Source organism: Numenius arquata, chromosome 13, assembly GCF_964106895.1.
Source record: "Numenius arquata chromosome 13, bNumArq3.hap1.1, whole genome shotgun sequence".
NCBI classification, from domain to species: domain Eukaryota; kingdom Metazoa; phylum Chordata; class Aves; order Charadriiformes; family Scolopacidae; genus Numenius; species Numenius arquata.
In genome coordinates, this window is record NC_133588.1 from 9,812,824 (window position 1) to 9,839,372 (window position 26,549).

General features: G+C 46.8%; 1 protein-coding gene across 1 annotated transcript in view; it reads right to left on the reverse strand.

The window, feature by feature from the left end:
- The window catches only part of ZFHX3 (zinc finger homeobox 3), a 112,282-nt gene that overhangs the window by 62,962 nt on the left and 22,771 nt on the right, over window positions 1-26,549 (reverse strand). Inside the window, exon 3 of the mRNA XM_074157905.1 lies at window positions 12,616-12,847. Coding sequence (XP_074014006.1) covers window positions 12,616-12,847 — 232 coding nt within the window. The remainder of the gene's footprint in view (window positions 1-12,615; window positions 12,848-26,549) is intronic.

Below are 26,549 nucleotides of genomic sequence, written 5' to 3' on the forward strand. Positions count from 1 at the left end.
GTTTCCTCTTTCGCAGAAAGAATGGATTTGCTTTCTCCAGGATGCGCTATCACTGCCCAGGACACCTAGTACTATCTCAACCAGTCTCAGAAATAATTTTAAAAGAACCCTTATATAGAAAAGTGCAATATCTTCAGGAGAAAAGGAAAAATACAGAATGACAGCTACACTGAGGGAGATTCCATCCAGTCTGTGTAATACCTCTTGAGAAACACAAACCACCCCACAACATCTTTCCCTGTTCTTCTTGCACTGCACAAAACTGTAGAAGGAAAATAAACTTGGCGTTTCTGCCTAGGAGCATCCTGTCAAACTGGATCATACGAGCTATCACTTACAGGGAAAGACCTTCAGAGGCAGATCTGGGTCCCCTTGAGCTGGCAAGCTCTTACCTACCACCTTCTGATACCCTGTCAATGCTTCCTCTAGAAAGGGAACTGCAGTCCTTGGCCAGGACCGATGGCATCACAGCAGCATTTTGGCGTCGGTGTCAGAGAGGAGTCAACCCTATTTCTGACCCTGAACAGCAGCAGTCAGGAACATGGTCACAAGTCTGGAGAAGACGCCTGGCTTCAAGCACAACTTTTGTTTTTATCTCCCATCACAGAAATCAGACAGAAAGGTTCACTACTGACGACGTGTGCAGATGGGCAGGAAACAGCTGAGCAGAAGGGACTCCTGGAAACTTGGCCATCTCACAGAGGTGCTGCCGTGACACACAACAAGCACATGGCCAAAGCAAACCCCATCCCAGGGAAATGGTCTGAGCCTGTGACACTCCTTAAAGATGAGCCAGTACACTGAGCGGAGATGAACCAGCAGAGCACTGTGCTCCCAAGCCTACCAGCGCTCTTCAGGAGTCATTAGGTGAGACTCCAGGCTACCCACCATAGAGATACCAAAATTAAGTGTAGGTGGAGCTGCAGCAAACCCTGGAGTACCCCCCGGCAGACTAGGGTCCTGCTTACATTTCCTACCTCTCCTCCTCGGACAGGCCTAGCACTCTTCTGCCCTGGGGCTGCACAACCGGGCAGGCGGTGTAAGGAAGGTCTGTCTGGTCGCCATGACCCCACAGGACACCAGGATGCTGCAATGGGGCATAGCTGCACGTCCACATGAGGAGCAGAGCAGAACCCAGAAAGCATGAGCAGTGCTGATGGACCAGGCTGGGAAGTTTGTTCTGTTTCACACGGAGTCTGGTGGGGCAGCTAGTCTGAAGCAGAGTTCTCATTCCATATCAGTAATTACAGCCAGGAATAAGCAACTGCCAAGCCCAGGTGCTGGACCTTGCCATGCAGCAGGTCCTCAGCAGGAGCTTGAGCATGAAGCCTGGCAGGCAGCTTCCCTCTCACTGCCCCTCCTCACCGTACTCCACTGTTTACTTATAAACAAGTTAAACATCCTCATTGCCTTTGAACACAAAGCCTGTGCCCAGCTGAACATGACTGAACTTTTCTTTCTGCCACTGTCCCCACCTAATGTGTTACTGGGCAAATTAGTAGGAAAGAAGGTATCAAGGTATCAGAAATTCTCTGTGCTGGAGCTCGAGCCCCTTTCCGCTGAGGTCAACAGCAGAACACGAAAAGAGACTCCGAGCTAATACAGCAACAAAAGCATGCAAGTGAGGCAACCCTCTAAACTCATTAACCTGTTAACACAGAAGAAGGCTTGTTCATTCCAGATGTATTTAATTTGAAGCCCAGTAGCGTAGAAAGGGAGAAAACAGCAGCACAGCAATGGCTAGAACAGTCAAACCTGTAGGAAAGATACTGGAGATGAGCTGCTTCCACGCAGTACTATAGAGATGAACATCATAAATTAGGGTTGACCTTCATAAATTAGCAGAGGAACAGTTGCTGGAGCACGTGTCTAAGTTCCTGGAAGGTTTCTTTTTCTCCTTACCACCAGAACGTCAATGCAGGGGGCTCAGTCAGACACAGCACCTGAGCAATTGCGAGGTTTGGACAGATCACGGTTGTGCTGATGAGACTTTAAATATGAGCTGAATTTGCTGCTAATATGAATCCTGTGTTGCTCACACTGACATCTAACCCTTCTCCAACACATCTTGAGACAAGGCTGCAGTATCTACTGCTGCTCAACCTGCAACGTCTTCAAGGCTTTACCGATTCACCCCAAAAAGGGAGAGCCCTTCAGTCTTGAATTTAACCTGCACCACTGCAACAACCACCTTGAAGTCCTTAGGAGAAGAGTTCCCTATTCTAAAACAGGAAGGGAAAGAGGGGGAAAGTGAAACAGGAAGAGAAGCAGAAGGTGCAGCTGGAACTGGCAGCAGAGCTTTTGGTGACCAAACTCAGTACCAAGGGCGAGACCGCAGGAACAGGGATGCAATTCTTCTGTCCCAAAGGAAACAGCACCTGCTTGAGCTTAGGAAAGATGCTGTGCTCTGTTTCACTGTGGCTCTGGGGTTTGTTTTGATGGGGAGAAAAAATAGTAGAGTAGGAGAGGGACCAGGAGCTTCCCAGTGTTTTACTACAGCATCTGGTCATGTTTTCCCCTTTACTCTTCTTAAGTGGAAAGGGCTTTAAGATGCAGCCGAACAAGAAAAACATTCTGGAACAAGTCAGCCGTCAGAGCTTCCTCTCTTTCTGCTTAATGAAAGCCATGAGCTCCCAGTGACAAGTGTCTGCTGGAGCTAGATGGGGAGTTTATGAGATTCCTGCCACGTTTCAGTGATATTACAGTGTGCCTTTGGTCTGCCTTCCCCAGCCCAGCTATCTAACCACTTCCTTCCCGCCAGGCGCCTCCCATTAGACAGTTTCATTAAGCGAATGCTTGGGGGTTTGTGTAGATTTCTGTTACCCCCCTGCTTTACCAGGGGCACATGAAAAAAGTCACGATAAACTTTAATAAAAACAAAATTAAAATGATTAAACCTTTCATATCCTTTAGAGATTATCTATTCACTGCTGGTTGGCCAAAACAGAGCTAAGGCACAACTGCTTTTTACTTTAAACTCAAAACCAACCCAAAAAATAAATAACAAAGGAAATCTGCCTCTGCCAGATATTAAAGGGGAACCAACTTTACCCCTGCGTTCTGCAAAGCCAGACCTCAACAGTCCCTTGGTGTCCCGTACGCAAAAAGACAGATGCTGCTGGGAAGGGAATAGTGTTCTCCAAAATTTGGGTGAGCAAAAAGATACAAGGAGGGAACAGTTACAAATTATGCTACAGAATAATACTGGGACAGAGAAGTCCCCTTATGTGGATTTGGTCCCCTAAAGGGACTGACTTTCTTAAAGCATATGGCTCTCCTCGCATCTTCAGACTTTCCCAAGGAGCCAACTGTGTAAAGTAACCCTGGCTCACGGCTGCGAGATGTGCATTTGCTGGATTTTTGTAACAATTAAAGCAATATGAAACTAAAGCAGAACCCATTTTCCACCTGCCTCTCAGTCCAGCCACGAAGGAAAGAGATGGCTACCTGCTCGGCCTCTGGACATCCTCCAGAGGAGAGACCCTGCTCAGAAACACTGTGACTCCCATCAGGAACTTGCTGGAAAGGTAAAAGATCCTTAAGCTATTCAATCCACAAAAAAATGAAAAAAATCCAAGGTTCAGCAGAACAACAAAGGGGAACGCAACAAGCTGTCCTCTTGCTTTAAATGAACACACACGACATGAGATCTTCGAAAACAAGACGATAATCCTGCATGTGGGGGTATTTGGTGGGGTTGGCACAGAGATCAGAAATGCTGCAGTAAAGGGGAACTGCAAGTTTAATCAGCTTAACATACGTATCGCCAAGAGCTGTTTTCCTCTTTGTTGCTATTTCACGTATGTTATTGCACCGTGGGTGAATGTTTTCTCAAAACAGGACAATAGCTTGTCTTACTCCCCACGTCTGAGGATGAGATGACAGAAATGGATTTCCTCTTTAGACAACAAAGCTGTTGCACACCCCCAGCTGCAGGAAACAGCCCCCGGCAGAAAGCTGGGTGCATGCGACAAGGCACCCAAGGGCCCTCCTGGCCCCCTCTCCAGTATCTGCTGCGGCCGGGCTGCCTCAGCGTGCGCCGAGCACCTCTTCGACGATTCATAGACTGACAATTTGGTTGGATTTACATGCAACACTTCGGAAACAAAGACTGAGCAGGCTGCTGCCTTCAGGGGGCTACAGATAACATATTGGGAAAAGACAATATTGGGTTGCGGGGAGTGAGAGAGAGGTAAAAAGCCCGAGAGAAGCTAATGAAGCTGGGCAGCATTTGATGTTTGCACACAGGAGCTCAGATTGTCATTTGGGTTGGCAGATTATTAAATGTGTCAATCAAGGACAAGCCTGGAAATGGCAAGGGGAAGCATGTGAAACGAGGTTAGCCGTTAAACACCAGAGGAAGGGATCTCGTTTTGAGGAGGAGAGGGTGACTGGCAGCAGCACAAGACCAGAGGAGCTTCTCCGGCTGTAAGAGGCAGGGGGCAATGGGAGGAGATGGTATGCAGAACATCATTTGGAACTCTTGCTTGCACCAGGTGGGAAATTTTACACCAAATCCCTCAGCGTGCACCTCACACATTGCTCCTTCCTAGAATTCTGCAAGGGCCACATGTTCCAGCCAGATAAATCTGTGCATCACCAGCAGAGCCAAAGCAGTAGCGTGCTTTTGGTTTGTAGATGCTATAGTATAAACTCTCTATGCTGTTCTCCTGCAGACACCGTACAAGTAATCTGCTTGGAGAAGTTTTCAATGGTTGCGTGCAATTAAGTCCCATGGAAAAGTGGAGAGAGGCTTACAAAAGCAAACTAATTATTCCTTTCTGAAACCCTCCATTACCTCTATCAGATGCAGAAGAGCAACATGCATGTTTCTCCAGCATTAGCAATGACCACATTTTCTTTAATTGCGACCAAGTGGAGGACATCAGATCTTAATAAATTTGAGTTATTTCAAGCAGGGAGAAATATCATTTGGCATAACCCATTTTCATTTCAAAAGTCTTAAAAGTTCCACTGGAAGTATGGAGCCTGCAATCACGAAAAAACCACTCCAAAGGAGCGTCTCACATCCCTGTTGTAACCAATTACATTAATAATTACTCCATGCTTGATGACTGTGAATGAGAATGCCTTGCATGGCTGCCCACTCTTCAAGGTGGGAAAATAACAAGACGGTTTCCCTCACAGGAGATTTCTGTGGAAGATTCCTTTCTCCACTGTTTGTTTCACGTCATTTTACAGTTGAGCCAATCACAATTTCTAAGTCCAGGGCATGGCCACCAAGGGAAAGGAGGAACTGGAGAGCCCGGACAGGAGAGAGGGGAATTCAGAGAGCAACACCTCAGCCCCGAGGAAGAAGATAACGCGTTCTGCGGGACTTCCAAGTCACAAATTTAAACTGCCAAATGTGGCTGACATCAGGCCTCCATTCTGCTAAATAGAAACTTTTGGTCTAAGAGAAAACTTTTCATACTGCAAACCACATCCTGAGTGTTTCATGAACAAATCTGCTCCCGATCACACGGGAACTTGCTTCCGTTCCCATTTACCATCACCTCTCTCCTGACGGCGCTGCCTTCACATCCCTGGTGCAGCTACAAAACTGCTTTTAAGAAAGAGGAACATTAGCAAAGTGTTTCATATGACTCAGAGTGAAAACAGAGGTGCAAGCACCATATGAGCATCCAGCTGTCTGCAAGCACCACAGGCAGAGCCAAGCTGAGTTTGGTAACTACTATTTTTAAACCACATGGGTTTTTCTCATCTGGCAACTGCTCTAGCTATACCTCAGTTCTGTTTACATACTTGGTTTCATTAAAAATTCACATCCTGATTTCAGGCTACAGTTTGCAGCCCTTCAGAAGGTCGAATACTGAAATACAAGGAAGATGTGTATGGACAGTACACCCGCTTCTGCCCGGGGGACAGAGAGAGAGAAAAAGCAGGAGCCACGGGGTATCCCCTCCTCCCAGGGAGCTCTGGGATCCAGCAGCTTTTCAGGGGCTACCAGAACAAAGCTTTATAGTAAGGGTATTCCTCTAAATAACCGTTATCAACCTGTGTGGAGCAGGGAGAGAGGCTGGTCCCTCGCTGTCTGCTGGCAGAGCGAGCAGCATGGATGCTCCAGCAAGGCCGGGTCAGGAGAAGACGGGCAGGCAGCGATCCTCCTGCTGACACCCACTCCAGCCCCTTTCCTGCCCAAACAAAGGGGCTTTTGACTGCCCTTGGCCGAGTTTAGCAGCGGCTTCCAGGGAGCCTGCCCTCTCTCTTCACACGCAAGGGTCCCAACAAAGACTTTGTGTGTTGGAAGAAGACGGCTGCTAAGATTTTGGCAGAGATTAGTAGGATTGCTGAAACAGTATGTCCGCCATAAGGGACTGGTTCTCTGTGGTGCAACTGGGAGACTGTGGCATCCCTTCCCAGTATGCACCCAGCAAAATATTTCTTCAAAAACTGCAAGTAATATCTCTAGCTGGCTTAGCCTGGTTTTAGGGGAGCACTCTCATATCCACAAGGACAAAGAGGTTCTCCAGAAGTATACGGTGCTAAGAGAAAAAATCTAGAGCTGCACTGAATAGATGATATTCTTTGACTTTATTTTTAGCCTTCCTACGGATTTTCACAGTAAGGATACAAAGCTTTGTAAAATATACATAGGATGACTCACAGAGTTAAGAAATGGTCAGCACTTCCCACTAAGCATTGCATGACTTTTCCACAAGTCATCTTACTTGTCCCACAAAGCTCTGTAATGGCCTCCAGTACTGTTGATCTGTAAAGATCAACAAATTTTACTTTTTTGGGGCTCACTTGCTGCATATTTTATTGTTTTTTCAAAAGCATTCTCAGCAGTCCCACAAATGAGGTCCAGACTGCGGTACTCAAAAAACCTCGGAAAAGGAGAAGGAGAAAGGAGCACATCTTTTCCTTGGTGCACTCTGCTCCCTCCTTGGACAACACAGGGTGGTCTGAGCCTCAGTGCTGCAGGACAGGAACCTCTCCTCCAGCCAGAGGGACTGCACAGCTTTACACCAAAACAGCTCCTTGGCCATGCAAATTTTCCTCTGCCTTTACATCTGATAAAATCTCTGTTTCTCTTCAAAGATGTCAACAAATTCAGGGCTCATATGAGAGGATGATCAAAATGAAACTCCTGGGCATCATAAAACTCTAGGTGGTCTCTTGCCTCAGCTCCACCTAACCCTTCTGGATCTAGTTAATCTCCTGCAGAGCCCAAGCATGAAGTGTTTCCGCCTGAGGGACCTCTGCTCAGGTCAAGCTTACCACAAGCAACAGGACTTTCTCCCGACTTGAGGAGTGTGGCAGATCCTGACTCGAGCAGCTGCATGAACCAGCAGTCCCAGGCCAGGGATGCCCAGGACCCCAGTGCAGGTGAGGAACACAGACATGTGATGAAGGCATGACTTCTGTCCCACGCAGTGGGAAGAGTGAGCAAACCCTCCTCTGCTCTTCCCACAGGAGAACAGCTACGGAAAGGGAGAGCAGACGGAGATGGAAAACGGAGAGTCAGGAGAAAAAGGTAAGGAAGGAAACAGATTAATCACGAACAGCACTTGCCTAAGGAGAAACAGGCTCAGCTGTAACAAATCCACAACCGTGTGGACAGCATGCATAGAGTGATGCGACAGGGTGAGCAGGGCGCTGCGTATGCCTCTGTGCAACACGCGCTGGAGACGAAGCAGCAGTCCCACTCCAGGCCGGCTACTCCGGGCACGGCTGTCTGAGTTATAAAACTGGACTCGATGCCTTCTAGAAGAAAACACTTTCAAAGCCAGAACAAAAATTTGGTGCAGGTTGTTTCACTCTTATTTCTCATTATCTAATGAGTCATAAGTGCATCCATCCCTACATCTTGAGAACGTTTTGTTTTTTATTATGAGTTTGTTTTTTTTTTTTTTCTTCTCTAAACCCCCATCATTAAAAATCAATTAGCTTATGGGTAACGTTATACAGATGCTTCTGCAGCAAGGGGCTGACATCTGCAGTGGCAGCAGCCCAGATACTACAGCAGTAGATGTCCAAAAATACCCCACCGAGGAAAATAAACCCCCACCCCTAAAGCTGTATTCTTTCTGATCAACAAAACAGCTGGATGTCCAAGCCTGGGCCCACTTCCCTGTCTCCTGCATAATTAGCACATTTCTCAGAGCAAGCAGAAAAGTTTAATTGTCTTTAATTATCCAGTTCAAGGAGGATTGGGTTTCTTGCCCATGTCCATGTAATTTCCCTGCCAACAACTTCATCATCCCTTTCCTGGAAGTGGAGTGTAGCTTCTAAAGCTCTCTTCCATAAAAGACACAAAAGTTTCAGTGAAGGCTGTGCTGCTGGAACAAGCAGAGACAAAGGTCCTTGTGTCTACAAGGCTGTTGCTGAGGCTGCTGCATGTGTTTTCTGCGGGGTGGGAGGGAATGAGTTGCAACTAATGTGCAATCAAGAACCATCACAATTACAAATGTAAATGAACAGGCAATTGGCACTGACCTTTGTAGATTGTTAGAGGACTAATTAAGGTATGATCAGACACTCTCTTCCAACAGATTGAGATGCATCTATACAAGCAAATATCTACGCACCGCCCCAGAGACAGCAATGCTTTTTCCTACATGCTTGCACACACCAGTGAGTACGTACACACAGAGACACGGCGTTTAACCCCAGCATCTGCTCCCTGCCATGGAGCAAACAGGACGGAGCGGGAAAGGGAACGAGGCAACGCCACTCACTCGGTCTGCACAGTCCCACTTAACACAAGGCTACAGCATGAGGCTGAGCTACCTTTCATTACTGCAACCAGCAGCTTTGTGCAAAGCTGGGGATGAGGAGATCGGCACAAACTGGATGAAGTTAGGTAAAGAAAAAAAGTGATAAAGGATCTTTCAGCATTTCTAGTAAAGCCACAAAGTTCTCCAGCAGCCATGTGCACCCTGACTTGGGTTACAGCTGGCCCAGGGGTCTCTCCTGGCAGCAGCAGCAGCTAGCTGGAACTCACCATTCCCTGGAAACTTGGGACCCCTTACAACGTGATCCCTCGTGCCTGCTTGCTCCCGGCCACAGCACACCAGACAGAAGAGCATGGAGAGGGATGATGTTTCTTTCACACTACTGCCGAGGCAAATCAGCAGAAAACAAACCAGCACAAGGAGAGAGCGGTTTTCTGCCAGTTCAGCTCTGCCCTGAGCGCTTGCAGTTCTACAGGGAGAGAAGACAGGCGCCAGTCAAGGTCCTGCTCAGGGCCTCGTCCTTGCCCATTGAGTTTCAAGCATCTCCCAGCACGGGGACTCCACAGCCCAGGCTGCTGGTCCAGGGCTGGGCCACCCTCTCAGGAAGGAGTTCTGCAGAAGGTAGAAAAGCTTCGAGGACTGAAATGTTTTAAGAGTCCTCAGAAAAAGCAGTAATAATAATAGGGGACTGACTTTGGAAAAAAATGCAAGCTGATATTGTATTTGTAGGGAAACTGAATTTAAAACAAATATAATTAACTAGAAGGGGAGAGAGAATCACAGCGATGATTACAAGGGAGTAACAACAGCATCAAAACAAACCACTGCATTTGTAATGCAGAAAAAAAAAAAATCAGTATCCCTTTGGGCCCCTTGACAGAGACGTGTCACAGATCAGAAAAGCACTTTTGCTCTAGGTGTGTGAAACGCAGGGAAGGCTTTCTCATACTATACACTATCATCAGAGACTCTCATCAAAAGGCAGAAAGGAAAGTCCACCTTGCCCTCAGAAAAAACAATAAAAACCCAATGGGGATACAACAGAGACACCATCGATTACTACAGAGGAGGAAGAAATGCAGAGAGTCAGCTGCAAACCCGAAGTGCAGCCCTGCCACGAAGGAAGAGCAGTTCCCACGCTGGCAGCATCGTGCTGGGAAGACCCATCAGCGAAGCCTCACTGAGAACGTGCTGCTCTCCTGAACGAGTGTAGCAGCCAAATATACTGGCAAAGTTCAGAACCCAGAAAAAACAAACACGTCAGAAGAGTGAATTTAAGCCTAGGTACATGCACATTCCTGCTACACATCACTGACACTGAAAACTACTTGAAAATAACAACAGCCAGCTAAATAATAAATAAGAGCAGCATTTTATAACACTGGAAGTTTAAACATCACAGAAAAAGGGGAAGGATCAGCCTGTTCAAGGCAGATCCTTTTTACGCATGAAGAAATTACACTGAATAAATCAAGCTGAGAAACAAATTATTGCTGTGCCCTGCAAAAGGCTGACCTTGCCCGCTGCAAGGAGCAGCCCTGAGTGCCAGGCGATGCCCCCATCTGCTCTGACGGCCAGGAGTGGAGGTACCAGCCCAGGCACCTGCCAGGGCTGCCCAGCTCCAGCTTGTGACATCCTGACGCACCCTCCCTCAGGATATGTCCTCAGCCCCGCTGCTGGCCTGGGGCAACTGGGCCACCCTGCTTTATAAGGTGGTTGTTCTGTTTATAAGTTGATGTTCTGGCACTGTAACAGGATCAGAATAAATGGGAGATGAGAGTATCTGTTCTCCCCCATGGGGGTACTGCAGCTTCTCACCAAGATCCGACTCCCATCACCACAGGGATAACTGGACGAGTAACTTGTGCCTGCGGCCACCAGCGAGGTGTGCCTGCTCAGTATCGCTCAACAATGGGCTGGAAGAGTGCTTGAAATTAAATATTTCAGGTCAAAGTGACCTGCAAAACAGATCAGAGTTCTCCCCCTCTCCCTCACCATTGCATTCTAGAGAGCCTTATTTTTACTTGCATTTTTAACCTTTGAAATAAAATACGATAAAGAAATTCTTAATGTCGTTTGCTGTAAGTTTTCGTTGAAGAACCAACAAAGTTCAAGCCATTTGAAAAAGTAAAATATTTTAAAATGGAGATTTCCTTTCAGTGACTTGTCAAGCCTTGTAGTTAAAAAAATAAAAATTACATTTTTTTAAAATGGTCAACAAATCCCTTTCTCTCTCAGCTAGTCAGCTTCTGCACTCTCAGTACCTACAATGTCATAATCCTTGCAGACGTACAGGGAAAGATAAGGTTTCTAAAGTAAAAGACAAAGTAAACAAAAATTTCTAAAGTAAACAAAGGTTTCCAAGATTGTTCTGTATATCGTAAAAGGGCACAGATAGTTTTTCTTCTCTGTTCATTTTGCTTTTAAGAAAACTCACAAACCATACAACACTGGTCAACATATCCTTTCGAAATCTGAATGTTTTTCTACAGCGGAGCAATGCAGAGAAGCAGAACAGCTATAAGAGCTGCTGTCCCCTCCGGGATGGTGCGGCAACCACAGCACAATTTCACTGTCACCGTGACCTTTGGGAAAGCATATTCCATGCCCTCGACTCCACTGGGCTGCTGAGTTCACAGATCGGTCACTTTTTTCCATGAGACTGAATTTAACTCTTCATGAAAAATCTCCTCATCTACTTTTTGGGTGTTCTGCAAGTATTTCAGATCCTTGCTACTAACACGCATAACAGCAACACAACCCAGGTCTTAATTCAAGAGACATTTCTAAGACCCACGCATATTCTCCTCCAGCTGGTGTTGCTTTTCGTTTTCAATGCCTTTAAGCTAAGATCACTTTTCTTGTCTCTATATGCATTAATTGCAGAATGCCAGCTCCTCAGAGCACTTTTCTGTAAGATTTAGCCATTTCAACAGCAGTCATGGAGGAAAGTCCTGGCTGAAGCTGAGAGGAGGGTTGTGAAGGCTTTTGCTGGCATCCCCCCAGCTCCAGCATCTTCACATCCCTGACAACACATGCACCAGCTGACTTGCGCAGGCCCTCCTCCTCCTCCCTCCAAAGAGGACTTCATGACATCTTCCTTTTTCCTAACATAAAAAACTTCTTAACCCTTTAAATTAGTAAACAAAGTACAATTTCTGTTTTGCCCAGCCTAACTGTCCCCTTTGAGGCACACTTTCTCTTGCTAGATTCACAGCTGCAATCCCTTTCCTATTATCTGTCATTTCTGTATGAGGAAAAGCTCCATCCAAGCCCTTCACTTCATCCACCCTGTCAAAAGGAGACACAGAAAACAGAGAAACACTTGCCCCTTCTCCTGCCCACCCCTCTCAACCAGCTACTACTCATGAATCAATGTGGGTAGAAATCAATGAACAAGCTGGGACAGGTCCGCACTGGAGCTCAGGTCATCACCTGACATGTAGCAAAATATCTACCAAAAGTATAGTACACTAGAGTTGTGTGATGGTACCTTAAGACACTCAACACAATATTTCACTGTTTAAGACACTAGTCAGAACAAACGCACACACTTGTGCACGTAAAACTTGCGTTTAGCCCCCCTGGAACAGAGGCCACCACTTAGAAGTACAAAAAGAAGCACGTGCTTAAGTATTTGGTGCTGCGGAGCCACCACCCACAAACCCCATGAAGCAGAGATATGCTGGGTGCTGCAGGTACACAGGGGTCTGGTCCTAGCTCAAGGCAACCAGGGATTCCATAAAATATTACTGAAAAGCCATAAGCATCATCCCCACAGAAGGGAAGAGAAATAAGAAAGTCACCGAGCTTGCCATGAAACTGCACAGAGCGTCTGATGCTGCTGGTGAAATCCTGTGACAGAGAGCAGCCATGAGCCCGACCCTGTTCATGCAAGGGAGGCAGCACTCACCAGCCTCGGCAGCTGGACACTTTCGGATGGTGAAGATCTGTCCCAAGTCTTCCTCTTCTTCAGGGAGACCCTTCTGGAGGCGCTGCAGCTTACGTAGGCTTTCACTCCGCTGGTGTTTCATGGAGCGCACGTGCTGGATAAGGTTCAACTTGGCCTTGGTGGAGTAGTTACAGAGGACACAGTGATAATAGCAGCTTTCACCCTCAACCCCGCTCTCGTGATGCTGCAGGTGCTGTGAAGAACAAAGTAGAGAGATGTGAGTTTCCTGTATCACCTCCAGTCTCCCTGGGCTAGTCCTCTGTAAATTGCTAAAAGCGACCTGGGAATTAAGTAAGAAACCACATTTTGACAAAAACACAGGAAGATCAAGCCTGTTTATTCTCAAGGTACCATGCACTCTCCTGCTTAGAAGCAAGAAAAACATAACACACTGAAACAAGTACAGAAGCAAAAATCCAGATAGGCAAGATCATCTCCTTCACTGAAAAAAAAATACCAGATCCAACATTAACAACTATTCACGACCTACGCATGGCTAATTCTTTCATATTTAAAGCTTATCCTGGGAGGGGATCCAACTTCATGTCAAACAGATAAAATTAAATTTGATAAATTCTCATTGAAAACTAAGAAGAATAAAACTAAAACAATCCTAGAACACAATGAACCCATTAGATCGAGAGGTCCTGGAAACAGCGTATGGAAGCAGAGCACGGAGCGTGTGCCATCCTATCCATCATCCAGCGCTCCATTCCCTGGCATCTACGTTGTACTCCCTTGGATCTGGAAGAAGGCAGCAGCCTGGCCTGGGAGATGGCCGTGACAGCGATTGAGACTGAAAAGCCAACGGTGAGCACGCAGCAGTGTCACTGAGAGAGGTTAGCACTTGGGAAAAAAAAAAAAAAAAAAAAAAAAAATCTTGTCACCTGCACTATCACAGCCAATATAGCTAATTCTAGAGTATTATACCTTGATTATTTGACAAGATCTATCAATTATCTGGCACAGAGGTCCATGCTGCTAGGGAGACGAATAGCCATTTTATGTCCTGGATCCCAAGGATACAGCAATTAGTTCTTAAAACCAGAGGGAAGAATTCGCTGCTTAGACCCGCGCCAGCTGTCACGGCACAGCCTCTCTCTGCTCAGTTTGGGCAGTGGCAAGGCCGAGAGTTCACAGTAACTTTCCCAGTTCCTACAGTAAGGGCTTATCACAAGTTGAGGAAAAATGGATACCAAAGTCAAATGACACAAAAGACTCCTCAGTGAAGGTGTTTCCACCACACACCTACCTTTCAGCTATGCAATGATCCCTGCCTGTTCCTACCATCCAACCCCAAGACCTTTTTGCCCTCTGGGTCATCCCATGAAACTCTTTCCTTGCCACGCACTTCACCCCAGACACATAAGTAAGGTTATTTGGACACGATCTCAAGGTTTGTCAATCAAGAATATTGCCTACGTGCAGCCAGGACCTTCTAGTAAAAATTCTGATGTGTATTATCTCAGTTACAGCTAAGATAAGATTAAAGACATTACCCAGCGCTGTGTGCTTAGCTAACACGGAGGAAGGGAGAGCCCTCTGAGTCTAGGAATGATTAAAAATAGGATAGGAGCTGATGCTGAGGCTTCTGATTGGAAGGACGAGGGAAGAGAATAAATGTATTCTAGATCTGGCTAATTAGACTAGCCTCTTTTGGGATCGCGATGTATTTAATTAAATTCACTGTAATATTTGAAGAATCCACCAGGGCACTAATCCCACTGGTGCCCTCAAAAGATTTTTTTGCTGTTTTCCCTCATAAGAACTACTTCTTCCTCTCATTTCTATTGTTTGCATGCATTACCCTCTTCCTGAGCTAGAGAAAGAGAAATGGCTTAAGACATAAAAAGCTACGGTTAGCGAGCCAGTCACAAGAGCCACGCGACCGGCTCTCTTGGCCCAGCTTAACCAGCCTTGCTCTGCCCTGCTTAGATCCAACCTCTGCAATGAAACCTCCCTGCCGCCCCATCTCGCTGCAGGCTGAGGGTCTCGCCCCAGGAGATGCACGACAAGTCCCATCTCCTGTCAGTCGAGAGGTGCATCGGGGAAGCCTCCATCCTACAAACCCCGCATTCAAGCTCAGAAAGTGCCAACGGGCTCAGTAGCAGCTTCTGCGAGAAGGCAGAGGAAACCCCCCAGTGAGCAATTAAAAGAAAAACCTGGTCACAGGTTCAAGGAAATATTAAGGACATGGTCTCTGTGGGAACGAGAGGCACAGTCTGTACTGCTCTCATTTAAAGGGGGATTTTAGGAAAACATTTGTTTTAAACAGTTTAATAAATGCGTCTTGTTTTCTGCTCTTGTTTTGCTCCCACTCCATGCATGTGAGGTATGTTCAAATATTCCTTGTGCTTGGGTCAGCTTCACCTGCCTGTCATGCTGCAGGAGTCAACACCACCAAGTCCACCCCCGACACAATGCGACATGGCACAACGTGACCTCTGATTCATGTCAGTCTTCCAACAGAGGAAAGGAGCAGGCCAGACTAGGACAACACAACGGACAAGCAAGTACCAGCTGTGAGCTGCTGGAAGTGATGAAACGCTGGACAAGTACATGTAGTTATTGTCCATCATACTGTTAAGCTTTCCCCTTGTGAGAATTTATCTGTATCACAGAAAACAAATTCAAAATATTAAACCAGAACCTCGTTAGAAGACAAATCAACTTGAAAAATCAAAGGAATATATTGTTCCTAGGAAAACCAACCAAATTCTGTCAGAGAACATTGATTTCTGCAAGTCTGGGGGGCTGTTTGCCCCCTCCCTCTCAACGATAGGAAACTTCCAACATCTGGTTCTTCACGCATGGCATGCAAAATATTGATCAGGTTTAGTCAAAGCTCCACTTTAAATCAGAAACAGACAGAGGAACGCTCTGATGGAAACCATACGGCTCAGAAGTACAGCTTCCCAGGGGGATGCGGGCTGTTCCTGTATGTACACTAACCGCAGCACAACACCATGCTGCTCCCAACACCTATTCCTACACACAAATCAAACCAAATCTGACCCATCTTCCATTTGGGAAGTGCTCGGGTCTCTGGGCAAAGCTGCGCTCTCGCTCTGCAGCACAGTGATTTGTGCTGGAGGATCCTGCTTAGAGACTTCTCCTCTTCTATTTGCCACAACCCCTGCACTGCCTCCCCTGACCTTCACCACAGACCCGTGGAACACCAGTTCCTCACCAGTTACGAAACATCCCAGCTGCCGGAGCCTCGCCTTTAGCTTCTCACGAGGAAAACGCGATTTTGGGGTGACTTCGTACCAAACTGCACTCGCTGTGTGGCTGTGCTCGTGCTGGCAGCCAGGATGGATTCAGCCCTGCCCCAATCCATTGCCCGATGAGTGTTTTGGGCTGGTTTAGGGAGTATTGCACATCGACCTCCCCCTTTCTCTGGGTTTGGCTTGGAAAAGTCAGCACGTTGGGAAGGTCTGAACACAAAGACAGTTTAAATAAGCAAGAAAAAAATTATAACTTGTGCTTATATGCACCGCAGAGCTCTGGGGGCCAGCAGACAGCAATCAATCCCTTTGGGGCTGTGCACAGCCCCCGGGCCCCCAAACACGAGAGGAGGGAGAGGGAGGCGACTGCACACACACAGACAGCATCCACACCAGGGCTGCCCACAGTCCCTCAAGCACAGCCATTAGCTGGGGCAGGAGAAGGGATGGAGAAGGGCAGAAGGGGATGCGGAGGGCGAAGGCACAGACCAGCCAGGGCGGGAGAGGTGCCTGGGCGAGCAGGGGCGAGCACACATGCAGTGGGATGAGCTGACCCATGCCAGACTGATGGACTGACTTTCCAACCCTCGCTCTCCAACACCTGGCTTGGAATTGCTTTATTCTAATAAATAATAGCATAATAAATGTTCACAGCATATGACTATGGAAATCTAATTTTTAAACAAAGGAATGACGCTATATTCAGTTTTCCTTTCTCTCCACCTTCATCTTTCACATACCTCGAACTTTCTTTGTCTTACCATCTATCTTTTCCCCATCTAACACTGCCTCACCCACAGTATTTTTCAATAATCATGGAATTTAATGCGACAGCTGTATTAATCTGTCTGACTGCAGGCAGTCCTCCTCACCCCCATGCCATGTACTCAAACTACGTTCTTTGGAGATGAGACTGTTGTAAGCAGGACTGAGGATCCATGTTGCTGCTGTTACACAAGTAATGAACTCTCCTGCTGAACACCTTTGTAGGTATTACTGTAGTTAATGTTAACCATTTAATCCGATTTCTAAAAACTTTCGTATGTCTTCTAAATTTTAAAAGATGTTAAATCTGTATCTGCTCAAAACCTCTTCTGTATTAAGTTTATTACAAGCCACCCTGATTTATACGGTAACATGAACAGATAATCCTCCCTATAGCACTCGGTTGCCAGAAGGCACAGTGTTATTTTCCAAACCCTCTTTGCTATGTTTAGCGGGTCAGGTACTGTTCCGGGGGATATCTGAACTGTAACCCTAGCTCACTAGGGAGACGCAATAACCACTTTGAACTATCTCGTGCTTTTGGTGTTTATTATTCATTAGAAAAAAGACTCAATTTCTATGCAATCTTAACTTCATCTTGTATAATGCTTCCCCTATGGAAGGCCCTAAAAGCTCCTCAGGATGAACCCACACTGACAACAGCGGGTTTGCAAACCGTAAAACCAACCATATCTCTGTTAAGTGGTGAGATCCCACCCTCAGGGAGTTCCGACGGTACAAAACGCAGTAGAACATGTGAGCAAACTCTCTGCAAGCTCAAGGATGGCCCCCTTCTTCTGCAGACCTCAAAATGACAACAAACAGTAGAAAGAAACTCCATAACTGCACTGCCCCCAACAAGAAGCAGCCTGTGCCCTCCTGCTCCCCTCTCTGGTGCGAGAGGATTTCCTGCACATATCAAGGTGTCTGTAGGTAGAAGAAAGCAGGTGAAATAACAGGCCTGGGGGCCAAAACCCAAAGTGGGAAAATAATCTCAGGAGCTCCATGCCACAAGCAGGGAACCAACACTAGCGAAAAGAAAGCCCTTCCTCAGTGCCAGCTGGCAAACAGGATCACCAGCCGCAGCAGTGACCTGGATCCTAAACCACCCCAATCCGAGATCTGTGCAGGAGCTCTAACGGGGACGGTCAAAGCCAGCCCACCCCCTCTTGTTTACACAAACATCCTTTGGCTTACCAACTCTGATTGCTCAGCAAGGCCATGTGGTGGCATGGATAATTGATAAACCGTCTGGCGAAATCTCTTCCAAATCACTTCTGATCACTTTCTCCAGCTGACTCTCACATTACAGGACAATCCTGCCACAAAATCAGAGGGCACTGAACTACCAATAGCTTTAAGAAACACTCCGCTAAAGTTATCATTCTTGAACATCTTTGGAGGAGGTTTTTTTTTTTCCACATATAACACTCTTCTTACCACTGAACTCAGCACGACGTCTGTTCTGTTAGAATGCGTAAAATTAGCAGGGATTTAAAAGAATTGACAGATGCAGCTGAGGAAGATGGAGCCAAAAATCTGCTGGAGGGTTACAAAAGCTGTGGAAGAGAGCAGCACTGCAGACTTGCACCACTCTTACTTCTTCCTGTGAGCACCTACATCTGACCAGCATCAGTGACGAGACCCAGAGCCAGCAGGACCCCCGTTAAGCCCACGGTGGCACACAGAACCAGGCGAGCACCGCAGAGGTTATGCCAGATTTCGAACCACACAAGATTACTGTGAAAGCCAACACCAGCAGACACTCCCGTGTTCGGGAGGAGGTGCTGGAGGCACGCCAACCCTATGAGCACATCCTCAGCACAGAAGGATGCCCAGGGATTGACTCTTCCTTAGGGTGAAGTCAGACATGGGTAATTAGTAACAGGCTTGGTAGGAAACATTTCACATGCCAGCAAGAACCGTGCCTGTGACAATGCGCTCCCGGGGAGCTAGACGAGAGGCGGCCCTTACACTGGAGCTGGAGGGGAGGCTACAGGTCGCCATGGAAAGGGACCAGACCCTGCAGCAGACCTCAGAAGCCTTGTAAGCATCTCTTGGCCCCCACGCGCCTCTGATCTGCTGCACAAGATAAATCACACAATCGTGGAAGAGAAGAATCTGAATTTTTAATGAAAGTCATGTGGATGTAGCTGTCTGATCCCAGTCTGTTCCAAGTACTCCATAAAAGTCAGAGCTGGCCCATCCGTCTTGCTCTCCTTTCACACCTGCAGCCCCGGCTGGAATTTCCTGGAGCTGATGGAGACGCGGGGCGGACACAGCACGCAGCGAGAACACATGCTGGCTGTGTGCTGGAAGGGGCTGGTGCGCTCACAGCCGCCCCACGGCCCAGATGTTTTGAAAGGAGGAAAAAAATTGATTCTCCATACAGCAGGTTCAAAAGATGAACTTATGCTCTTTTGTATTCCACCAACATCCTGCAATTGTTTACTGCTTCTGAAGAAGTAACGTTACAAAACCCTTCCCTCCTTCCAGCCTCTCCTGCTCCTTGCATAACAGCTCCTTCACACAGCTTGCAGACTCTGGAGTTCAGACTCATGCGCCCACAAGTTTTTGCAGTTTAGGTTTTGGTAACTGGAATGGCCTAATGGTGAGAATCACTCTCCCACCTCCAGCTAAAGCTTCCTTGGTATCACCCAAGCCCTGAAAACTTTACCATAAGATAAGGACAAGGAGACTTTGTACAACAAATCTGGATTTTGATTTACCTTTTTGTTTCTGATCTCTATTTTTCTTTCCAAAAGGCTGGAAATGTACACTCCCTCCTGCCAAAGAGGCTGAGATACTTGATGCAAGTCCTTGAGTCACACAGAAAACCCTGAAAAACTGCACCAACCACCCCAATTAACAGCCAGACCCTAAACTCCCCTTCTGAAGCTGCGCTTTCTGGGCCCTCCAACCCTGCCTGGAGTTAAGTGAATGCCGCTGGTATTGTGATGGGGCCGATGCAGACACTGCAAGCCCCACGAAGGTGCAGAGCCACTGAGTAGAAATGATCATGGCTTCGTAGAGCCCCTGACCATCAACACCACGAGCCTCTGACTGCGATGTTGCAAAGTAGGAGGGAAGCAAGAACAAGCGACTTTCCTCAAAGAGGAGCCCAGCAGCCACGCGCAGGGCAGCTCCGCAGAGACCTGCCATACCTGGGGAAAGGTCTGTAATAATGCACGAGGCACAAAAATTCTTGGTGTCTCCAAGCACCAGCTGACCACCCTTGCAGCATGGGAAAGGAGTCATCCCCACGGGGTCCCAGCCAAGGGGCTACGGGCCACAGATGCTGTCCCTGCTGGCCAGGAGGCTGGTGCTTGCTGTGCTGAAATGCTTTTGGATTCCCCCATAAACGACCCCAAAAGCCACCCAGCAAACTGGGTTTGCTCCACCAGCCCTTGAAGTCTCATTAAAAGCCAAATATTGCTCAGCCTAAAGATGGAGAGCTCAGCATGGATTTTACTGAACGTTAAATCAACCAGCAAGCGTAGCCAGCAAACTCTGTGGCACTTTAACTTTAAATAATGCAATAATTATTGAATTTCCTTTTTATAACCGAAGTGCTGGAATGTAAACAATGGGGCTGTAATTGCAGGAAAGGGGGATCAATAGAGGCAATCGTTTTCAGCCATGTTAATTGTAAATACAATTGCTCCAAGATGTCAGCCTCGTTCTTCTCGCTCCCAGAATCATCCTAACGGATGACAGAGTCCAACTTTCCCATTACAGCTGTTCGTTCCTTTAAGAGGTTCTCAATCAGGTCTGATCAATCTGTCAAGATAATGCATGGAGTAAGTAAGACTCTTCCAAACACAGGCTCCCAATCAATAGCCCGGACCTGCTTAATGAGGAGGGGCTAAAGCCCAGAGGGAGGCAACAGTCCCAGCTTCTGCTTGGCTCTGGCAGCTAACTTCTTCATGTGGCCTTGCTAAGCCGATCAGCTCTTAACAAGGACATTGTTTATGCAGACTGTGATAAGCAGCATCCCCACATATTCACAGTCCCCCAGGGTCAGTGGGCAAAACCCGACAGAGATTAAGGGAAAACAAGAGCCAAGAAAGGTTGAACTTGTATTCACACACCCCCCACCACCTTTTTAATTGTGCAGTAGACCTGAAAGTACTAATTAATCATTCGTTAGAAGAGATCCCTAAAGATGAAAATCTGTGTGAGAGCACTGAAAGCGTAAGAGCATCACTAAGATTCCTCCCATACTCTTGAGGAAGAACAAAGTCCATGGTAACGCCCGCACTTGTCCAGCTCTGCTAGTCATCCCCTTCCACCCCAGGAGAGGCACCGACAGCCAGAGGAAGCACGATGGCATGCCAACTGGAAACCTCCCAGAGTGAGGGAGAAGATGTGAAAGGAGTTAGGTAGCAGTCAGAGATGCCATTCTCCATCTGTATTATTTAATTCTGGTAGCACATGGGTACCCCTTGTACAGCTGGACACTACACTATGTGCTGGCTGAGCAGCCAAGAAGGGAGAAAAGAGAAAGGTCTCACTGCACCTGGGTGCCTTCCTACAGCCATGAAACTTTCTTTTCTCGCACCGCTGCATTACCAGAGCTGCAGTCACAACAGATCTACTCTTGGGCAACCGTAACTTTCGAGAATTTTCCAGATCCCTGAAATCTTCGCAGCTCTCCCCAGGGAGGCACAGGCATAAGCACAGCTATATGTGGAGATGGATACAGGAGTGTGTGTATTGATCTTGCTAATTATAGTGATAAAAACAAAGCAAATTGAGAGTACATTTCCTATCAGCTGTTCTGAAAAGCACTGCCCTCAACCTTGCATGTTCCTGCTCCGGCCATGGCTCCCGCCACAGGACCCACGACAGCCCTGTGAGTCTGCAAGGACATCCACTGCTACTCACTTGAGCACCTCTGATGAACACAAACCCAGTAAACGTCACAGGAAATGCACCCTCCTGTTACAAGTAAGGGATGTCAACCACGAGCCAAGCTTCACACGGCAATTTCTGCAGAGAAGCGCATTGGTTTGGTGATGGTGGGGTTCACCTGGAGCCTTGAGAGTTAACCAAACCCTGAATTGATGACATTTTGCTTCTTGGGAAAATGTAGTTTTGTCACTTCGTATTTTCCATGGATGCTGTCACCCCTGGAGAAATCCCTGGAGAAAAGCTGTGCTTTGTTTTTAAAAGCAGTGACTCCAAAGTTGCGTATGGACAGCAACAGGATAAAGTTATAAAAACAGCAAGAAAATTTCTGCCACAACTCAGAAACGTCACTGAGGAAGTCAGGTCATCCAGTCCACTCCTTTCTCAGTGCTAGGGACAGCCCAGAGCTGAGGAATTCAGGGAGCCTTATCTTTCCCAGGGTTAGGAAAAGAAATGGAAAAAGAACAGCTGAATGTGAAGACGAGACAGTAACCAAAACCAGGCTCAACAATCCCACTACCCCATCGTTTTTCTTTTTTAACTTATTTTGTACATATACTTGAAAATAATAAGTTCAGTGTGAGTTGTTAAGCTGTGAACACTCAGGTGAACTGGAGCAGCCTTTGAATATGGAAAAGCACTAGATAAAAGGCAAATTATATAATAAAAAGGGCTGAGGGGAACCTGAAAAGACAGCAGGATAAAAATCTGTTGTCCATATTGTAATTATATGGCTGTTGAGTGATTGAAAAAGGCTTTCCGTAACACAGAACAAGACTAGGACTATCTGTACAGGTGATGTATTATTTCCTCCAGCAGTGATAGGAACGATCCATATGTTACACTGTGAGGGATCTCCGAGGAGGCTCTGCCTGTTTGAAGGCATGGCACGTAACACGCCCTTGGTCTTGTGTTGTTAATGCCACCCCAGACTTAGAACAACTACCCAAAACCCTCTCTTTTTTCCCCATATTAAGTCCTTCAGAAAAGAAACCACTGCTCTCTGAAGGAAAAGCTTGAGGACTGTTTTGCACTTGCTCTGCTCCTCACCACGTCCCGAAGCTGAAAGGCACCGCGTGTGCTGAGGAGCAGCACAAGGAAACCCCTGCAAAGAGGTAAATGGCCTGATGAGAGCGGCTCCCTTTATGTTGAGGACAGCCAGCTCTCTGCACACAGAAGGACACAAGAGAGGCTGGATGCCCCTCCAGTGAGACCTCACCAGTCCTTTCACGTTCTGGCTTGGCTCCAGGTGCCCCAGTGACTGCAGCTAGAACCCCAGCAGCAAGTCAGAGGAACGCTGTGGAAGCCAGGTCCTTCCAGGGGCACTGCAGGGACAGGAGGGTGCCATAGCCACCAGCCCACGGGCAGCATTCCCACGGACACGCACGCAGCAAGGGGCCACTGTAATAATGCTCCATAAAACCATGTGGGAAATTGAACCAGCCGCAGAAAACCACACTGAGTTCACGTTATTTAATAAAATACTACAGACACAGATTAACTTCCCTCGCCCAGTATTTATTGTTTCATCTATCTCTAGAGAAGTTACAAGCGCTATGATAGACTGAAGATTTCCTTGTTTTCATATAGCTTCTTTATAACTTCCTACAGCAATGTACCACATTGAATCCCAACAGATAACCATACAATAACAACAACAATACACAAGACAATTTTTTTAATCCTCTCCATAAATCGAAGAATATCAATATCGAAGAGATGGATGGCACAACCTCTTCTCACAAAAGCCAACAAGGACGCATTTAGGAACAGACGAAGCTCATTCTTTGTCCAGTCCTCACAGAAACATTTGTGAGAAACGCTTTCCACTTTTTCCAGTCTACTAGAGGACTCCATGCAACCTTGGCCAATGGAAGCTGGAACCCTGTCCTCCTGCCTTGCCACAGCACCCCTGCGACACAGAAACGCATACCCCTAGACACGAAACCATCAGCCCTTCCAAAACTCCACCTGCTGTGGCATATGGCAGGTCATTGGGATCATCACCAGCCTCTGCTCCCTTCTCCAGCATCCCATAGTATTGACTTTCTCTTCACCCAATGTCCCTGACTGAGCTGGGCTTACAGGGTCAGCCCAGGACACGGAGGAGTCCTGGACACAGACACAGCACCGTCTGCACTCTGGGGATGTTAAGAGCTGCTACAACAGAAGGAAAGCTGGACAGTGGCAGCGGTGGTGGCACAGCTGTGACAATCTGAAGATGAGGGTGATGCAAGGATTTTCAAGAGCAGATGATACGGGAGGAGGGAGAACTAAAGGCAGGTGCAGTGAGTTAGTATGACAGAAAATGGAAGCGGAAAAAGGAAATGTATAATATCCCTTGAGTCTTGAAGGTAAAATGAAAAATGGTAGGGCGAGACTAAGCCAGTGAAGCTCTCCCAGCCCTTCTCCAGAGGTGTAGGCTACAGGACCAGGCACCAAGCTGGGCAGCCAAGATTACACCCTTTGATGCAATTCTTGTGCTGCAGTAAACCCAAAACACAAGGACAAGAGCACCATCTGATTTCGACAAGCGCTGTGAAGGTAAGTTCATTAAGTGTCCGTGAAACACACAAACAGAACACAGAGAACCACGGAAATGCCCATGAGAAAATAAATAATTCTTCATTCAGTGAAAGCTTTGGATTGTATTAGACAAAGCCTGGGGCAATGTAATGAAAGAGGAAGATAAAAAGAAACGGAATAATTACTCATTCACAGAATGAGGCAAGAATCCTACTGGAAAAATATGTATGGAAATACTTATAATTAAAAACTATAATAATGCCTGCACACAAAGGACTGAATTAAGGCAACCTGAAGTCTGATATTTTCTGTGTTTAAGATGGTTGCAAAGGCTGCTATGAACTGAATGGACAGTAATGTATCTTAAGAATTGTGTATATAAATTCAGGCAACTATTCCATGCCCCACACCACCGAGCAACTACTATGTGAGGAAAGCCACCAAGTTCTTGGTGAGGAGAAGCCTTCCAAATACAGCCTCTCCTAAATTGGAGAGGAAGATCTCCTCAGTCCTTGAACAGGCAATGGTTCCTAGCACACGTTTGCAGGCCTGGTTTCCACCAGAAAGGACATGTCAATGACCCATAAAAATTTACAGCAGAACTATTTGGCTTTTGTGTATTACATACACGTCCTTCAAGCAGTTCACGGTCTATGAATGGTTTAGGTTTGCAGCTCTAAATTCATCCGCAACAGGCTCTGAGCTTGAAAGACTGCCAGGAATATGGGCAACGTCTCTCCATAATCCTGATGGACACTGGTATGGTAAGTGCAACGCCACCCCTCTGTGACACCCTGAGAGGCCGGGGCTGGCACAGCCTCCCATCCCTGCCGCAGACTCTTCCAAAGCCTCTCAGTGGAAAAGGTTGATATTTTGTACCAGCAGCAGGTCTTCTGCCTTTTATTCCATCATCATGAGCCAACACCCACACAAGACACTGTCCTTATCAGAAGGGCAGAAACTAAACAACCTGCACTTCACTGCCACAAAAATAAGAGCGGGCACGGCTGTAGAGAGCTGGGGAGCAGCCAGGGGATGTTGACAGATCTGGTGGCACTGCTGGTACAACTGTCTTAGCACCACGCAAACAGGAAAATGAACCTGAAACAAAAGGGACAGCCGGAGATACCTGTAGCCCCTTCCCTAACTGTCAGTCTTCATTCCTAAGCAATTTAAGCCTGAGGAAAGATGCTGAGGCACACAAGGAGAGCAGGAGCCGAGGAGAGGGGCTCAGGGTCAGAGCATCCCACTCGCTCTCCTGTGCTTTTCCTTGCATCCGCTCTGGCTGCAGACCCCGTATACCGGCTGGGGCTTTATCCAAAAGACAAGACGGCTTTGTGCAGCTCTGAAAATACACTGAATTTGCAGCTAAAATCCTTTACCTAGCCAGTGTGCTCCAGTCTTGATGATGAATATAAAACAACCCAAAGTTTCCTTCAAATCAGTAGAAATACCCCACGTGATGGTCTTTTCCTTCCCCCATTCTTTTTCCTTATCAGTTTCATGATAACATGAAAAGACACCAAGAAAACTCCCAGCAAAAGCTTTGCCAGCATAAAGATAAGGTGTAAGGGCTTATTTAACATTAAAATGTTATGGGCATGCATTGTGTTTAACCCCAAGATGTGCATCCTGAATTAAAGAATTGCTGAAACAACTAAGAAACAGGCAAGGCTTCAAGACTGCTGCAGCCCAGGGGTGCGGTGGACCCTAATACACTGAAAAGTTGGGTCTCCAGTTAAATGAACAACACGCTTTTATGTGTCATTTCTAGTTTTATGCCCTTGGTATAGGGTAGAGCCAAGTAAGCCTTACAGTGAGATTTCAGTTCAATCTTTTTACCTCATCCATGAGAAATTAAACAACTAATACGATCACGGTTGGCAAGCACCTGCATGTGAAACTTCCCGTAGTAAAGGTCTCTTTTATCTTTAGGAAAAGCCAAAGCAACATCCAGTGCTTGCAACCTGAAGCTAAACAAATGCCGACATGAAACGGTGCATGTGTTTGGAACAAGGTCTGTAGTTAACTCTTCAAACAAAAGGATACAGCAAGTTATCCCGTACCTAGGACTTCCTAATATGAGATTTTGTAACCGAAAGTAGAAGTTTGAGACATTATTCAAGATACAAGGTATGATACCACACCTTCTCTTAAAGTCGGACTGTAACGGCCCCTCCTCGTTTCTATAAACAAAGAACTCTTGCATCATTTTGCTGTCTAGCCCGTGGCTCACACAGCATTGATCACGACACAAACAGTGAGAGGGGTTTCAGCGCCCGGCCCTGTTTAGATTCCTACTGAAGGTGAAGCTCCAGCTTCCTGAGTTCATACCTGCTTTCTTTCAGTGCAACTGTAACACTCATGGCAATGTTTGCGTAAAATTTCCTGTACGTATCTAAAACCTAATTCAATTATAGTATACTTCTGTAGAGAAATCTACAAGAGACCAGAATTGCTCTGAAT